Consider the following 18,023-nt stretch of genomic DNA (forward strand, 5'->3'; position numbering starts at 1 on the left):
GACTGAAGCAACGAATGAAATTTGGTACGAAGATCGGGATTCGAGCCTAGGTCTCCTGGTCACTAGGCAATGCATTACCATTACACAAGGGTTGAATGGTGGTTGTTGCATCTGCCTAGGAAGCAGGAGATCCACGTTCGAAACCCAACCTTCGTCCAAATTTCCATTCATTGCTTCAGTCTGCATATATGAATCAAATATGTATGCTTTGAAATAAAAGGTTTTACCTCAGCAGTCCTTTTATAGCTGCACGTCTTGTACATTAGTTTTTGATGCGCCGGCCGCTGTGGCCCAGCGGTTCTAGGCGCTTCAGTCCGGAAGCGCGCTGCTGCTACGGTCGCAGGTTCGAATCCTGCATCGGGCTTGCATGCGTGTGATGTCCTTAGGTTAGTTACGTTTAAGTACACTACTGGCCATTTAAATTGCTACACCAAGAAGAAATGCAGATGATAAACGGGTATTCATTGGACAAATATATTATACTAGAACTGACATGTGATTACATTTTCATGCAATTTGGGTGCATACATCCTGAGAAATCAGTACCCAGAACAACCACCTCTGGCCGTAATATCGGCCTTGAGACGCCTGGGCATTGAGTCAAACAGAGCTTGGATGGCGTGTACAGCTACAGCTGCCCATGCAGCTTCAGCACAATAACACAGTTCATCAAGAATAGTGACTGGCATATTGTGACGAGTCAGTTGCTTGGCCACCATTGACCCGACGTTTTCAATTGGTGAGACATCTGCAGAAGGTGCTGGCCAGGGTAGCAGTCGAACATTTTCTGTATCCAGAAAAGCCCATGCACGACGTGCAGCATGCGTTCGTGCATTATCCTGCTGAAATGTAGGGTTTCGCAGGGATCGAATGAAGGGTAGATCCACATCTGAAATGTAACGTCCACTGTTCAAAGTGCCGTCAATGCGAACAACAGGTGACCGAGACGTGTAACCAATGGCACCCCATACCATCACGCCGGGTGATACGCCAGTATGGCGATGACGAATACACGCTTCCAAAATGCGTTCACCGTGATGTCGCCAAACACTGATGCGACCATCGTGATGCAGTAAACAGAACCTGGATTCATCCGAAAAAAAGACGTTTTGCCATTTGCGAACCCAGGTTTGTTGTTCAGTACACCATCGCAGGCGCTCCTGTCTGTGATGCTGCGTCAAGGGTAACCGCAACCATGGTCTCCGAGCTGATAGTCCACACTGCTGCAAACGTCGTCGAACTGTTCGTGCAGATGGTTGTTGTCTTGCAAACGTACCCATCTGTTGACTCAGTGATCGAGACGTGGCTGCACGATCCGTTACAGCCATGCGGATAAGATGCCTGTCATCTCGACTGCTAGGGATACGAGTCCGTTGGGATCCAGCACGGCTTTCCGTATTACCCTTCCGAACCCACCGATTCCATATTCTGCTAACAGTCATTGGATCTCAACCAACGCGAGCAGCAATGTCGCGATATGACAAACTGCAATCGCGATAGGCTGCGATCTGGCCTTTGTAAAAATCTGAAACGTGATGGTAATGATTTCTCCTGCTTATGTCAGCACGTTGTAGGTGTCGCCATCGGCGCCAACCTTGTGTGAATGCTCTGAAAAGCTAATCATTTATATACCAGAGCATCTTCTTCCTGTCGGTTAAATTTCGCGTCTGTAGCACGTCATCTTCGTGGTGTAGCAATTTTAATGGCCAGTAGTGTTATTATAAGTCTAGGGGACTGATGACCTCAGATATTAAGTCCCATACTGCTTAGAGCCATTTGAACCATTTGAAATTTTTGATGCGCTCTTGTACTTTGGGGCCAACAGCCTTGAGGCAGTGGTAACACCAGCTCCCTACATCACTGAAGTTAAGCACTATCAGGTTTGTCTAGTACTTGGATGGTTGCCCATCTGGGTCTGCCGAGAGCTGTTGGCCATCAGGGTAGACTCAGCCCTTGTGAGACCAATTGGGGAGCTACTTGACTGAGAAGTAGCGGCTCCAGTCACGAAACCTGACAACGGCCCGGAGAGCGGCGCGCCTATCACATGCTCCTCCATATCCGCATCCAGTGATGCTTATCGTGTATGACACGGCGGTCGGTATCGTTTGCCCTTCTGAGGCCTGTTCGGACGGAAGAGTTCTTGTATGGAAGTTCCACACTAGAAGCACGTCAGTGGGTCTTGAGGAACTTTTGATTGGGACGATGTGGTGGTTTCGCATTACAGAAAGCTGTGGAGGACTCCAAGGTGAACGAGGCGTCGGTGCTGGACCTGTTCCGGTCCCGCAGGTGCCGCCGGGCGCTGGCCATCTCGCTGGGTGTGGTGTGCGCCGAGCAGCTGGCGGGCATCAACGCAGTGCTCTTCTACACGCAGAGCATCTTCGACGCCGCTGGCGGCGACGTGGACAGCCGGGTGGCGCCCATCATCGTCAACGGCGCCATGCTGCTCGAGTCGTGCGTCACGCCTTTCCTGGTGGACCGCCTGGGCCGCAGGCCGCTGCTCATCTTCTCCTCCACCGGCATGTCCGTCGCCCTGGTGAGGACTCGTCGCTCATTAATGTTTCACTCCTCTGATCATACATCCGATTCTTATAACAGGTGTTTGGTTTGCACCTGTCCCAGAGACGTATGGAGTGGTGCAGAGTTTATATCCTAAAGCTAATCATAATCTGTATATGCCAGAACTTCGTGATCGTTGTCATTGATTATACACTACTGGCCATTAAAATTGCTACAATACGAAGATGACGTGCTACAGACGCGAAATTTAACCGACAGGAAGAAGATGCTGTGATATGCAAATGATTAGGTTTTCAGAGCATTCACACAAGGTTGGCGCCGGTGGCGACCCCTACAACGTGCTGACATGAGCAAAGTTTCCAACCGATTTCTCGTACACAAACAGCAGTTGACCGGGGTTGGCTGGTGGAACGTTGTTGTGATGCCTCGTGTAAGGAGGAGAAATGCGTACCATCACGTTTCCGACTTTGATAAAGGTCGTATTGTAGCCTATCGCGATTACGGTTTATAGCATCGCGACATTGCTGCTCGCGTTGGTCGAGATCCAATGACTGTTATAAGAATATGGAACCGGTGAGTTCAGGAGGGTAATACCGAACGCCGTGCCCGGTCCCAACGGCCTCGTATCACAAGCAGTCGAGATGACAGGCATCTTATCCACATGGCTGTAATGGATCGTGCAGCCACGTCTCGATCCCTGAGTCAAAAGATGGGGACGTTTGCAAGACCATCTGCACGAACATTTCGACGACGTTCGCAGCAGCATGGCCAATCAGCTCGGAGACCGTGGCTGCGGTTACCCTTGACGCTGCATCACACACAGGAGCACCTGCGATGGTGTACTCGACGACGAACCTGGGTGCACGAATGGTAAAACATTTTTTCGGATGTATCCAGGTTCTGTTTACAGCATCATGATGGTCGCCTCCGTGTTTGGTGACATCGCGGTGAACGCACATTGGAAGCGTGTATTCGTCATCGCCATATTGCCGTATCACCCGGCGTGATGGTATGGCGTGCCACCTCTCGGTCACCTCTTTTTCGTATTGACGGCACTTTGAACAGTGGACGTTACATTTCAGATGTGTTACGACCCGTAGCTCTACCCTTCATTCGATCCCTGCGAAACTGTACACTTCAGCAGGATAATGCACGACCGCATGTTGCAGGTCCTGTACGGGCCTTCCTGGATACAGAAAATGTTATACTACTGCCGTGGCCAGCACATTCTCCTCGAATTTAAAACTTCTGGTCAATGGTGGCCGAGCAATTGGCTCGTCACAATACGCCAGTCATTACCCTTGATGAACTGTGGTATCGTGTTGAAACTGCAAGGGCAACTGTACCTGTACACGCCATCCAAGCTCTGTTTGACTCAATGCCCACGCCTACCAAGGCCGTTATTACGGCCAGAGGTGGTTGTTCTGGGTACTGATTTCTCAGGATCTATGCACCCACATTGCGTGAAAATGTAGTCACATGTCAGTTCTAGTATAATATATTTGTCCAATGAATACCCATTTATCATCTGCATTTCTTCTTGGTGTAGCAATTTTAATGGCCAGTAGTGTACAATCTGAGTCTCGTTAGGGCGCGTCATATTTCCCAGCAAAATACTTCAGTGAAACTTCCTGGCAGATTAAAACTGTGTGCCGGACAGAAACTCGAACGCGGGACCTTTGCCTTTCGCGGGCAAGTGTTCTACCAACTGAGCTACCCAAGCACGACTCACGCCCCGTCCTCACAGCCTTAATTCCTCCAGTACCTCGTCTCCTACCTTTCAAAAGCTGTGAGGACGAGCGTGAGTCGTGCTTGGGTAGCTCAGTTGGTCAGTCGATGTTGGTCGCATCAGCGCTTAACTCGACTACGTCCGGCATTACTACCTGGAAATGAGCTATATTCAAGATACTCCACAGGTGCTTAACACCAGAAGGACCTATTACCACCTCACGAGACACCGTAGGCAAAACCCAATGGAAGGGAAATATCCAGCGGTCAAATGGAGTAACGTCTGGGAAAATATTAACAATCCTATCCTCCACTCCAAAGTAGTGTCAACATGGTATGACATTGTAAACCAGAAGGTCCGCACAGGTGAAAAACTGCACAATATCAAAATGAAGCGGAGTCAGTACTGCCCACACTGTAGATACCTTGGCACACATTCTCATCTGCCGAGACCAATACCACATATGGAACTGGACTAGAAAAAACTCGCTATAATTACTAAAACTACAGATCCTGCTTTAACACTTAAAGATGTACTTCAACCAGACTGGCATTTCTTTCCTGCAACAAAACACAATAGCTATAATTGGATTATCGGCCAGTTTGCGTATTTTGCAGTTACGAATACAAAAAAAAAGAAGTTCAAATGCCTCTGAGCACTATGGGACTCAACATCTATGGTCATAAGTCCCCTAGAACTTAGAACTACGTAAACCTAACTAACCTAAGGACAGCACACAACACCCAGTCATCACGAGGCAGAGAAAATCCCTGACCCCGCCGGGAATCGAACCCGGGAACCCGGGCGTGGTTACGAATACACATGCAAGTATAGACGAGTACGTACAGTATATAATGGAAGAGCACCACAACCTAAAAACGAGTTGAAAATACAAAGCTTTGTCTCAAAATTTCTTACTTCACACTTTGCCATAGTGAAGGGGTAATTTTTGGTTGGTGCACAACACTACAGCACGTCGCTACTAAGTTTGCTTCATTATAATTAAGTTGGCATTTTTTTCTTTTTAGTTATTTATTTTCTTATAGTACAAGTCCAAGTGCCTCAGGAAAACTACTTTTGCTAGAAGCCGAAACATAAAACAAATCAGAAGTGTTTGATTGATTTCGTGTTCTTCTGTTTTACTGGTATTCGACAGTTTGTCACGGAAAGAAGATTTATAGATAATAAAAAAAGTAGGTTAGGGTGAAAGTGGCGATGGCATTAGATCTTTTTTTTTTAATAGGATCTTGGGGTTGGTGTGGGTGATAGGAGCCAATGCCTGAAGTGAAAGAGGTCTAAGAAAAAAAAAATAATAAAAACGTTGCATGGATGATAGGTTAAAAAAAGTTGGTAGAACACTTGCCGCGGAAGGTAAAGGTCCCGAGTTCGAGTCTCGGTCCGACACACAGTTTTAATCTGCCAGGAGGATTCATATCAGCGCACACTCCGCTGTAGAGTGAAAACTTCATTCTAAAAATACTTCAGTTCTCGACATTTCGATCCTTCTGCTGGATTCTCTTTCAGGATTCCATTATCGTCTATGGTGGATGACCACAGTGGAATGACGGTGTTGTATTCACTTGTAAAAGGATATTCTCCCACGATTTTTGTGGAGAAATGCGTTTCTGGGTAAAAATCTTAGGGCTCCTATTGGTGAGTCACCATTATTTGATAAATACCGCCAGCAGATACTGAAAGAGATAGAAATCCAAAACATTGTTGTTGCTGTGCCGCCTCAGTTGTTCCCTGAATAGTTGCCAGCTGCTGTGGCCAAACAGTTCCAGGCGCTTCAGTCCGGAAGCGCGCTGCTGATATGGTCGCAGTTTCGAATCCTGCCTCGGGCATGGATGTGTGTGATGTCCTTAGGTTATGAGCGTGTGGGTGCTATTCTGTCATTCTGCGCAACAGATTAATCTGAGATGTACCCTTTTCCCTCTGGCTCCTGCAAGATGCAGTCTCCACCCCCACACTACTACGAAGTCAGACAGACGCTCCTAACGTTCTAAAGAGAAATGCCTGAAATCTTCTGGAGTCGTCCACTGTAAGAAAATGACACAAAAATTCACAAAATTTCTTACGTAACTAGTGGGATACTTGGGTACTGGAGTAGTGCTACTTAGTGTAAGAAAAACATGAAACTAACGAAAATTATTATTTTATTTTGCAAAAGTTCTGAGAAATCACAAAGGCACTTTTAGTTATGAACTGAATAAGTTATTCCTGGGTTCTTTTCGGAATGTGAAGTTACCTCTTAAGGACAGGATTCGCTAATGAAATTTCTATACCAAGTTTAAGATTGTTATTGACTTGGCAGAATGGCTGAGAGCCATGCCTAATCAACTTGAATAATTATCCGTTAGAATGTTGCTAGGTACGGTCGAGGCTGTCACGTGTGAAATGCAGTGAAGTGTAATGTTGGGGAGGAAATATGGAGCTCACAAGAGCTGTAGCGCACAATACAGTAAGCTGCGATGACTGCTGTCTGCGCCGCTCGCTGCTGACAAATAAGATAAATCTCGTTCTATCTGGATTGACCTTCACCAATCAAACTCTCCCTACGCCTTCATGAAGTCAAGGATTCCTATTCGCCCCTAGTCTAACTATTAGCCTGGTACACCATTCTGATAACCAGTGCACCGCGATGCCACTCAAAAAATGGCTCGCAGGCGTTTAACTATAACTCTGTCTGTTCACACCGCAGAATAAGTGTAGCGGCCAACACAGTGAACAATGCTTAATCGCAAGGACTCAATATAGAGTCACACTCTGATTCGCTCTCGACAGAGGTGCTCTCCCAGTGAAGTACTGAGGAGAGACTTGTTCCTCACTCTTTGAGTACACGTGTGAGCGCGCATGCTCTCGTTACGTGTTCTCGCTCCAAGAACGACAACGGAACGGCCCCTCTCCACGCCAGACATGATGGGGTATATCTTTTGGTCTCTTCCATTACTCCTTCACCTCAACGTGTCAGGAATATCGTCTTCCAATCAGCATTGCTCTTCTAAAACGTGAGAAAGATGTTTAGTTTAAGCCGACCAATCTGGAAATCTGTAACATCAGCGTTTGGCGTTTGCTGTCTCCCTGTGAAAGGAATATCATCTTCCAATCAGCATTGCTCTTCTAAAACGTGAGAATTATGTTTCGTTTAAGCCGACCAATCCGAAAATCTGTAACATTGGCGTTTGGCGTTTGCTGTCTCCCTGTGAAAATCTCTGAAACTGCGTGCTATATTTGTAAAGAATGCATAGGCTGGGCGCTCTCACACAATGTAGCGGAATTTGCTTTTAAGCCGAACACAGGGTCGTTCTTCCTTTCCCTCAGGCAAACGCTGTCAGCTCTATGTGCGGTCACCAGCCGACATAGATAGGCTGAGTCGTCCTCTGAAGGGACAGGCCCCCCGGCATGTGGTTTGCGTCTCTCGAACTAAAAGCCCCTGTGACCGTCGTGTCTTGAATGTGTGTGTGTATGCCAGCCTCGAGAATTTCATTCTCGGTGCACATTTGCGATTTATTAGTTATTTGCATATTGTTTACATGAATTCATAGAACATTGACTTTATCTTATCGAGTTTGGGTTCGAATGAAGGGTCTTGATGTGTGGAATATGATTGTGAGAGCGGAATATGTAAGAAATGAGATCACGACGTCTTACATACCTCCCTCCTTCTGACAAAATATTTGTCTAGGGTTTGTCAATGCAGAGAAAAACATTGACAAAGTCAGGCAAAAACTGTTCTTTTAGATTTTCCAATAAACTTTTGTCAGCCATTCTTAACAATTTTTTTAATGATTTCTTTATAGCTATTGTTTCTATTTCTTAGTTCTACAATTTATGTTTTGTTGTTAGGCAAATATAGACTTTGCAAAGGTTTTTATTCTTTGTCGTTGCCAGTACATGTCTCTGTTTTTCTTTTTCATTTCCAAAAATTGTTTTTACAATATTAATTTTTCTTAACTCGTTAGTGTACAGCGTATCATGTTTTAGTGTGCTTATATCTTTTCTTTAGTTAAGCTTCACGTGAATGTTCGCAAAATCTCTGTTGTGTGACTTTATTTTATTTATTTAGGCATTATTTGTGTCACTGTTTTAAGAGTGAAGAAGGCTTTTTTTTCCTTATTCTATCCTCTTTCAACCTATTATTAATCAAAACCCAAAACATTTTTTATATAAAAAACTAACTTGGCTTTACAGGGACGTTTGAGATTATCTACTTATACTAATTAATTTTCTTTACATAATATTTTAAGGTCTCTATTACATTATGGGCTTTACATACATAAGAAAATAATTGCTTTTACAAAAAAGTAAGAAATTATTTTTACAAATATATAATTTTCTTAACTCTACATTCGTGTTTTATCAGTTTTTTCGTTTTGTGCTTCGTCAGTTTCTGTGCTCGACGATCCCCACTGAAATACTGGAAGGCGTCGACTCATTTGTATGGGTGTCACAAATCATGAGAGAAGCACTCTAGCATATGATACCGGGTCTTACTTGTTAACATTGTCATCATGGAGTGTTACTGTTAACCGATGATGATGTCTGTGGTTTACTGCATAAACAGTGATGTCTTGGTACTCCTTTGCTGTCACACCTGGGACGGTATGGCAGTTCGATGATTGTAGTTGACTGCCGACGATCGTCACCCAATATTGTGCTGTGACGTCTTGGTACTTCACACCTGGTTCGGTATGGTGATTTGATGATGTGGTAGGGAGAATTCTTTCATTTTGCTGAATTTATTTCTAGGTAATGTTGGTTGGTACTACTTAATATTCCGTTTGCCGTTCGCTTGTATTTGTTTGACGATTCTAGGTTTATTTTTGGAGAGGTGGTTGTAGTAGTTGCCATGCCTCAAAGTTCATGGAAAGACGTTTGTAGCAATTTGCTTTGTAGGATAGGAGAGAAAGGTATCTTGCTGTCTTCTGCTTATTGTCAGAGGAATAGTGGCAAAAATTATTGTATATGTATGATTTCTTTCCTTTATTCTAATTATGTCCTACCACTTGTTCATTCTTTTAAATGTTGTGTACCGTTTATTGTTTGTGTGCATGTGGTAGTGTACTTGATACTACAAGACATTTTTAGTGTGTATTGTGTCTCTTTTTCTTTTAATCAATGTGATATTTTGTTGGTTCTTAATTTATTTTTTGATTTAGTGGTTAGTAAAGGATAGAGTGGACGTTAGTTTGCCTAACCTCTTCCGCATTTTTCAATTCAGTCTTTACGTTTTGCAGTTTTCGGTGGCCTTACTTCTACATCTGGTTTCTCTTTGCTGTGTTCTTCTTGTCTCTGTGGACCATACTTTCCTCGGTAATTATTTGCGCCCTGGTCTCGCCAGTTGCTGTTTCTAACATCGTGACCTCTTTCAAAGTACCCTTGGCCGTTGGCATTTTGATTCCCAAACCCATATCCGCCACTGTATGAGTGTCCATTACCGTTCCTATTTCGGTACCAATTATTCTCGTTATCGTTTCTATGCCAAATGTCTCCATTGTGCCACTGTCCTTGTCTGTTAAATTGCCTGAAATTATTGGTGTTAGGATTACGATTATTATTATTATTGGAATATTCGTTCCTAGTCCTCTCCTTTTGCTGTTCCCTTTCCTTTCTTTTTTCTTTCACCTCGTCTTCTTTAAACATAAATTCAAGTTCCCTTAAAACCTCTTTGAATTCTTCGGTATTTTCATTTTTTCCTACTGTCGCCTGTTGATACTTTACCGGTAATTTCATTCTACACAGACGTATCAGCTCTCCGTTACTGTATGGTTTGTCCAGGCATTGATTCTTTTTGTCCATTGTATCAAAGAATTTTACCACGCTCTTCTCTCCTGAGTTTTCATATGGTGTCATCTGAAGTAACTCGAATTTGATTTTGTTTTGCGCCTCCTTAGACCAACATCTTTCGAGAAATGCTGTTCTGAACTGTAGATAAGACGTACAGGTAGCCGCGATGTTTTGCGTCACCTCTGCTACTGTCCCTGACATGTGTGCACAAATGAAGTCAAGTTTGTGAGCTACGCTACAATGGTTTGGTAAGCCTACTTGAAACTGATCGATGAATGTGCGTGCATGCAAGCTACCACCTTCTTCCTTGAAATGTTGAAATTTTCTAACTGTAAGGAAGTAGTCTGTATCATATCTACTCATAAATTCGGTTTGTGGCTGATTCATGGACTCAAATAATCTACCATTGCTTGTGTCGTCGTGTTTATTCTCTGGTAATCTACTGCCTGTATGCCTACTCTCAATTTTCTGGCTCATATCCGCGTCATATCGTATCATTGGTGAACAAAAGTGTTGTTCGTGTGTTTCTACTCTCGTCGTTCGCGGTATAGTACCTATGCTGTTATTATGTTGTGCCATTGGATTTACTGGTTCAGTTGCCTGTCTTTCGATTGGTATCGGCTGAATGTATTCTGTGTCTGATCCTGTGGCATGTCATGTATTACTTTAATTGGGGTTTTCTGTTTCGATTTCTGCACGAGTGTTACGTCTAGCCTTGGTTCTACTTGAACTTTCTTAGACGGCGCGTGTTCGTGTACTGAATTAATGCTTGACGTGTCAGTTGTTTCGCTACAGGTGTAACCGGCCTCGATCTTTTCTTCGATAGTTTGTATCAACTCTGTTGGAAGCTTTTCAAATTGATCTTTATTTTTAAGTTCTATTTTATTGATACGCTGATCATATTTTTTCAGTGCAACCTTTGCGACCTTGCTTTGAATTGCTTGTTCTTCCGAAATTTGTATTACTGTTCGAGTGGCTTTTTTTGTAAAACGTTCCACCTTTTTGTCAACGTTTACGATGTCCAATTGGACCTTGTCCACATCAGTGCTTAATTGATGCTGACCTTGTGTTAGTACCTGAATTCTTTCTCTAGATTCTTCCGCGTCTTTGTTTATCTGAGTGATCTGACTATCAATTCTGGCGATCCCTTCTTCCATCTGGATTTTAACCTGTTGGATCTGTATCTTAATAGCCTGATTATCCTGTTGGATCTGTGTCTTAATATCCTGATTCTGTTGTCATGCTAGCGTTCATTTTTTGTAACATCTCCATGATCGCGTCCTGTCCTGTAACACTACCTTCTGCTGAATTATGTATTCTCGATCTATTGTTTTCTACTCGGTCAGTTACGTCGATTACTGGGCTATGCTGTGGCGTTTCTAAGTTTGATAACTGCAATAACCCATGCTGTCTGTGTTGAGGACTAGTTGCGTTTGTCATTGAACTATTACGTGGCGCAAACAACTCCGCATTCTGCCCTCTCTGTTGTGTATGTCATGTGTTTGCAGGTACAGTTGCGTCTGTTACGGAACCTATTCGTGGCGCTCGTAACTCCGCAAAATTCTGTGTCTGCTGTTGGGGCATATTTAGAATGTGTACGATAGGTTCGACGTATTCTAAATGTTCCCCCTCTTCCTCACTGTCTACCTCTCTTTGAACGTTAGCTAACTGCCGGTTCATTGTCTGTATTGACGCGTATTCTATCCCTGAATATGCGGCAAACAAATGCGTTCCCTGTGGTCGTTTCGCTTCTAATCTTTGCCATTCCCTACGTGGGCTGTCTATTTCTGGCTCAGAATGTGCCCTACCTGGAACTTCATATTCTGGAAATTCGATGTTCTCGTCCCTTCGTTTCGTCTGATCTGTCTCAATTTTATCCCAGTCTAACTGAGCCTGCTGATTCTGCAGCTTCCCGACTGTCCTATTATCTGATTCACCGTCTGTCCTATTCTCAGGTTCACCTTCTGTCCTATTCTCAATAAGCTCGTTTACTTGCTGTCTATCTGATGAATTCTCCCCCATCTTGTCTACTTGCTGTCTCTCACGTAAACTTTTGGCTTGTGCTCTCGTTAACGTGGAAATTCTTTCAAAACACCACAACCCTATCTGCAAAACTGTATGAACACTTACCAGTTGGTTGAACCAACAACAACAATAACGTCGTGACTTCTTGGCTAATGTTCTGTCTGCTCTGCTACAGTCTACAATCTCCACCCGTGCGGTTGCAAAGGGAGAAAATTGTTATTTCTTAATTCTAACTTATATGATACTGCGTCACACTGCATCTCTGCGTGACTCTGCGTCTGTGCCTATCACTTGAAAATCCTATGCCCTAACAGCTACACAAAAATCGTAAAAAAATGCAAAATTTTCCAACTCAATAACACACACCCTATTCCCTACAATCCTGCTTTCTTCACTAAATGTATCTATTATGATCCCAATCTTAGCAAATAGCTATTTAATACATGGAAGAAAGTTCTTCAAATTGCTACTGCTGCAACCTGCCGTACCTAACTATCCTGACACTTTTCTATCCTGGTAGCTTACCTCTTTTACCTATCCTGGCAGGGTCGCCATTTTCTGTGCACGTGTGGGTGCTATTCTGTCATTCTGTGCAAAGCACCAAGATGCACTTCTCAGCCGTTGTCGAGAAAATCTGAGATGTACTCTTTACCCTGTGGCTCCTGCAAGATGCAATCTCCACTCCCACACTACTACAGAAGTCAGACAGACGCTGCTAACGTTCTAAAGAGAAATGCCTGAAAAACGTTTAGCAATACATATCTTCTGGAGTCATCCGCTGTAAGGAAATGACACAAAAATTCACAAAATTTCCTATATAACTAGTGGGATACTTGGGTACTGGAGTAGTGCTACTTACAAGGGGAGGCCGCCAATTGTGAAATTCAGATTCGATTCATACTGCGCATAATAAAAGCTCATGGCCAGAGGTGTAATGTGGCAAAGCACCAAGCTGCACTTCTCAGCCGTTGTCGAGAAAATCGACAGTTAAAAGAAACCATTGCGGTGAAATTCTCTCTACGATTATTAGTTTTCTACAGCGTCGTGGCACAGCGGTAAGCGCTTGGGTTCGTAATCCGAAGGTCGCCGGATCGAATCTCGCGCCATGCAACTTTTTTTATTATTTGTTTCTTTCGTAATTCACACACACACACACACACATATATATATATACACACACACACACACACACACACACACACACACACACACACACACACATATATATAATTCCCGGCAATCAGTTGTAACAATTATGCATATAATAAGTTGTTGAAAGTCGTTTGTCGTGGAAAAATAAAACTTGAAATAAAACACAATATCACAAATAATATTCAAGTGGATACAATTTATTGATAAGTCCGGTATACACTCTCACATAATTAACAATTAGTGACCAGAAGTAGCTGGAGTATAACACGAACCAGAGTGATAGTTATCATAGAAACATGGAAAGCAGAAAACAGCACGACATTGAGCACATATAATAAACGATGCGTTTTTACAAGAACAATTGTTTTTTAAATTATCTGTTGCGAAACACACCTGATTGACATTCTGAAAAATTATTCTATCGTTCACCAGGTTTGATGCATACCACGCGTATCGTATCATATCGGCAAAAATCGGAGAAGACAATTGGTGATGGACGATGGATTGGATTTATTTCAAGTATATGTGTGTGTGTATATATATACAAATAATAAAAAAAAGTTGCATGGCGCGAGATTCGGTCCGGCGACCTTCAGATTACGAACCCGAGCACTTACCGCTGCGCCATGACGCCATAGAAAATTAGTAAGCGTAGAGAGTATTTCACCGCAATGGTTTCTTTTAACTGTCGATTTTCTCGACAACGGCTGAGAAGTGCATCTTTTTGCTTTGCCACATTACACCTCTGGCCATGAGCTCTTATGATGCACAATATGAATCGAATCTGAATTTCACAATTGGCAGCCTCCCCTTGTTAGTGTAAGAAAAACATGAAACAAACGAAAATTATTATTTTATTTTGCAAAAGTTCTGAGAAATCACAATGGCACTTTTAGTTATGAACTGAATAAGTTATTTCTGGGTTCTTTTCGGAATGTGAAGTTACCTCTTAAGAATAGGATTCGCTAGTGAAACTTCTATACAAAGTTTAAGATTGTTACTGACTTGGCAGAATGGCTGAGAGCTGTGCCTATTCAACTTAAATAATTATCCATTAGAATGTTGCTAGGTATGGCCGAGGCTGTCACGTGTGAAATGCAGTGAAGTGTAATGTTGGGGAGGAAATATGGGGCTCGCAATAGCTATAGCGCACAGTACCATAAGCTGCGATGACTGCTGTCTGTGCCACTTGCTGCTGACAAATAAGATAACTCTCGTTCTATCTGGATTGACCTTCGCCAATCAAACTCTCCCTACGCCTTCATGAAGTCAAGGACTCCTATTCGCCTCTAGTCTGACTATTGGCGTGGTACACTGGTCAGATAACCAGTCCTCCACGATGCCACTGAAAAATTCGCTCACAGGTGTTTAACTATAACTCTGTCTGTTCACACCGCAGAATAAGTGTAGCGGCCAACACAGTGAACAATGCTTAATCGCAAGGACTCAATATAGAGTCACATTCTGATTCGCTGTCGACAGAGGTGCTCTCCCAGTGAAGTACTGAGGAGAGACTTGTTCCTCACTCTTTGAGTACAGGTATGAACGCGCACGCTCTCGTTACGTGTTCTTGCTCCAAGAGCGACAACAGAACAGCCCCTCTCCATGCCAGACATGAAGGGGTATATCTTTTGGTCTCTTCCATTACTCCTTCACCTCAACATGTCAGGAATATCGTCTTCCAATCAGCATTGCTCTTCTAAAACGTGAGAATGATGTTTCGTTTAAGCCGACCAATCTGGAAATCTGTAACATCGGCATTTGGCGTTTGCTGTCTCCCTGTGAAAATCTCTGAAACTGTGTGCTATATTTGTAAAGAATGCGTAGGCTGGGCGCTCTCACACAATGTAGCGGAATTTGCTTTTAAGCCGAACACTGGGACGTTCTTCCTTTCCCTTGGGCAAATGCTGTCTGCTCTATGGGCAGTCACTGGCCGACATAGGTAGACTGAGTCGTCCTCTGAAGGGACCGACCCCCCGGCATGCATTTTGCGTCTCCTGAACTAAAAGCCCCTGCGACCGTCGTGTCTTGAATGTGTGTGTGTACGCCAGCCTCGAGTATTTCAATTTTGGTGTGCATTTGCGATTTATTAGTTATTTGCATATTGTTTAAATGAATTCATACAACATTGACTTTATCTTATCGAGTTTGGGTTCGAATGAAGCGTCTTGATGGGCGGAATATGAGTGTGAGTGCGGAATATGTAAGCAATGAAGGTCAGGAGACTATGACGTCTTACAAGGGTAGTTAGGTTTAAGTAGGTCTAAGTTTACGGGACTTATGAAGTCAGATGTTAAGCCCCATAGTGCTGACTGCCATTTAAACCATTTTGAACCTGAATAGTTGTTTGTGTTCACTGTGGCTGAGTGTTTACTTCCGTGATGGCTGGCAGCCATGGACACGGAAGCTGTTAGTCATCTGCATTAAAATTGTTGTGGTAAATTCCTGTGGGATCAAGCTGCTGAGGTTATCAGTCCGTTGACTTACACACTACTTAATGTAATTTAAATTAACTTACGCTAAGGACAACACACACACCCTTGCCCGAGGGAGGGCTCGAACCTGTGATGGGGTCAGTCGCCACAGGCGCTGCAGACTTTGGGGCTACCATGAGTGGTACTCATTGTTCGCAGTTTTGACGCTTCGCGGACTTCCATAAATATTACTCTTTCTTAAATGATCATTAAATTGAAACCCTTAGCTGCCGACAAGTGTTGTTGATATACATCAATGGGGACAGCTGAAAATGTGTGCCAGGATCTCATGCTTACATGGCAGACGCCATATCCATCTGAGGCACCGAGGGCACAGAGGATAGTGTGACTGCAGGGTCTTATCCCTTGCACACTTCCCATGAGACTCACATTCCCAACTGTCCACAACCTACATTCGTGGTGTTCCTAATAGAAATTTTGCCCATTCTTTCGGGAGCACAGACCATCTTCACATAGTTAAAGGCTACCCGGCTATTGACTTTCTTCTGTGGGAATGCGCACGCTTTGCCCGAACTCTAACGGGACTCATCAGCTTAGTCTGGCGCAAGTAATAAGTGAATGGGCAAATATCTATTAGGAACACTACAAATGTAGGTTGTGGACAGTTGGGAATGTGGGTCTCACGGGAAGCGTGCAAGGGATAAGCCCCTGCAGTCGGACTATTCTTCTGTGTCCTCGGTGGCTCAGATGGACAGAGTGTCTGCCATGTAAGCAGGAGATCCTGGGTTAGAGTCCCGGTCGGGACACACATTTTCGGCTGTTCCCATTGATGTATATAAAGAACACCTGTCGGCAGCTAAGGGTTTTAATTTAATTATCATTTCATTATAGAGAAGCTGTCCAGTCATCAATGGTATCTGTTCTTTCGGGAGCAGATACCATCTTCATATTATTCTTTCTTCCTACCACGTGTATGTTCTTATAATTCATAAAATGGTCAAATTTTCTTAGCGCTGCTCTAACGCTCTTAATCTTGTGTAGCATTCTTTTGTTGTCCCAGTTTTGCAGACATTTACGTAACTACAATCAGACGTTTCAGCATAGACTTGCGCAGTGTGGAGGCGTCAGGCACGTACCATTGTTGGTCGAAACAAGTCTTTCATCTTTTACTGACTGACTAATGTAATCCTTGTACCAGTCTTCCGAAAGACACCGCCTTTGCTGGCGGTTACTCTAATCACAACGGTAACGTTACGGAATGTGTAGAAAATTCGTTCCTCCAGTTTGCTTGATTATTATCATCGCTTCGTTTGAAAGCCCTGCTTATGGACACCTCATCATTGTCGTTGGCCATCAATGTTTCCCTAAGGAAATATAAATCTGATCGCAAGCTCTTACTGCGACTGATGCAGAATGCAAGCGAAGACAGTGTGTTTAGAGCGATCTGCTGCTGGGTTGGGTGGTGGTGCGAAGAAACATCTAAATACCAGTTCTATAGGTAGTTTCCCATAAATTCTGTGCCCTAGACTATTGACTTGTCTTCTGCACCCCAACACATCTAAACACGGTACGCCGACTTCAGTCTCCAAATTATTTTCGGATGAACGTCGTTCAGAAAATCGTGGAATTTTTATAGCTCTTCCCTGAAATGGCCGTTGTTAGATACGTAGCCTTTTACAAGTGAATGTGAGTAGTATGTTAGTACCATTTCCAGACAAGAGAACTATCTTACCTCAAGGTCACGGCGTAACCCAATACCCCCTCCCACACCCCTTCTGGGTAACTGTGACATAAAAATGGTGCAAAAATCAAGGTCACCCTAACACTGTGCCAGTTCAAAATTAAGGTCACCCACGCCCTTTATCTACATCTACATCTACATTTATACTCCGCAAGCCACCCAACGGTGTGTGGCGGAGGGCACTTTACGTGCCACTGTCATTACCTCCCTTTCCTGTTCCAGTCGCGTATGGTTCGCGGGAAGAACGACTGTCTGAAAGCCTCCGTGCGCGCTCTAATCTCTCTAATTTCTCTAATTTTACATTCGTGATCTCCTCGGGAGGTATAAGTAGGGGGAAGCAATATATTCGATACCTCATCCAGAAACGCACCCTCTCGAAACCTGGCGAGCAATCTACACCGCGATGCAGAGCGCCTCTCTTGCAGAGTCTGCCACTTGAGTTTATTAAACATCTCCGTAACGCTATCACGGTTACCAAATAACCCTGTGACGAAACGCGCCGCTCTTCTTTGGATCTTCTCTATCTCCTCCGTCAAACCGATCTGGTACGGATCCCACACTGATGAGCAATACTCAAGTATAGGTCGAACGAGTGTTTTGTAAGCCACCTCCTTTGTTGATGGACTACATTTTCTAA

At 43.8% G+C, this 18,023-nt stretch overlaps 1 protein-coding gene across 1 annotated transcript in view; it reads left to right on the plus strand.

Moving 5' to 3' along the window:
* The window catches only part of LOC126474205 (facilitated trehalose transporter Tret1-like), a 64,485-nt gene that overhangs the window by 26,645 nt on the left and 19,817 nt on the right, over positions 1-18,023 (plus strand). The window contains exon 3 of the mRNA XM_050101669.1: positions 2,225-2,533. Within this exon, the coding sequence (XP_049957626.1) occupies positions 2,225-2,533 (309 nt within the window). The remainder of the gene's footprint in view (positions 1-2,224; positions 2,534-18,023) is intronic.

The sequence above is a fragment of the Schistocerca serialis genome, chromosome 4 (genome assembly GCF_023864345.2).
Source record: "Schistocerca serialis cubense isolate TAMUIC-IGC-003099 chromosome 4, iqSchSeri2.2, whole genome shotgun sequence".
Classification (NCBI taxonomy): Eukaryota; Metazoa; Arthropoda; class Insecta; order Orthoptera; family Acrididae; genus Schistocerca; species Schistocerca serialis.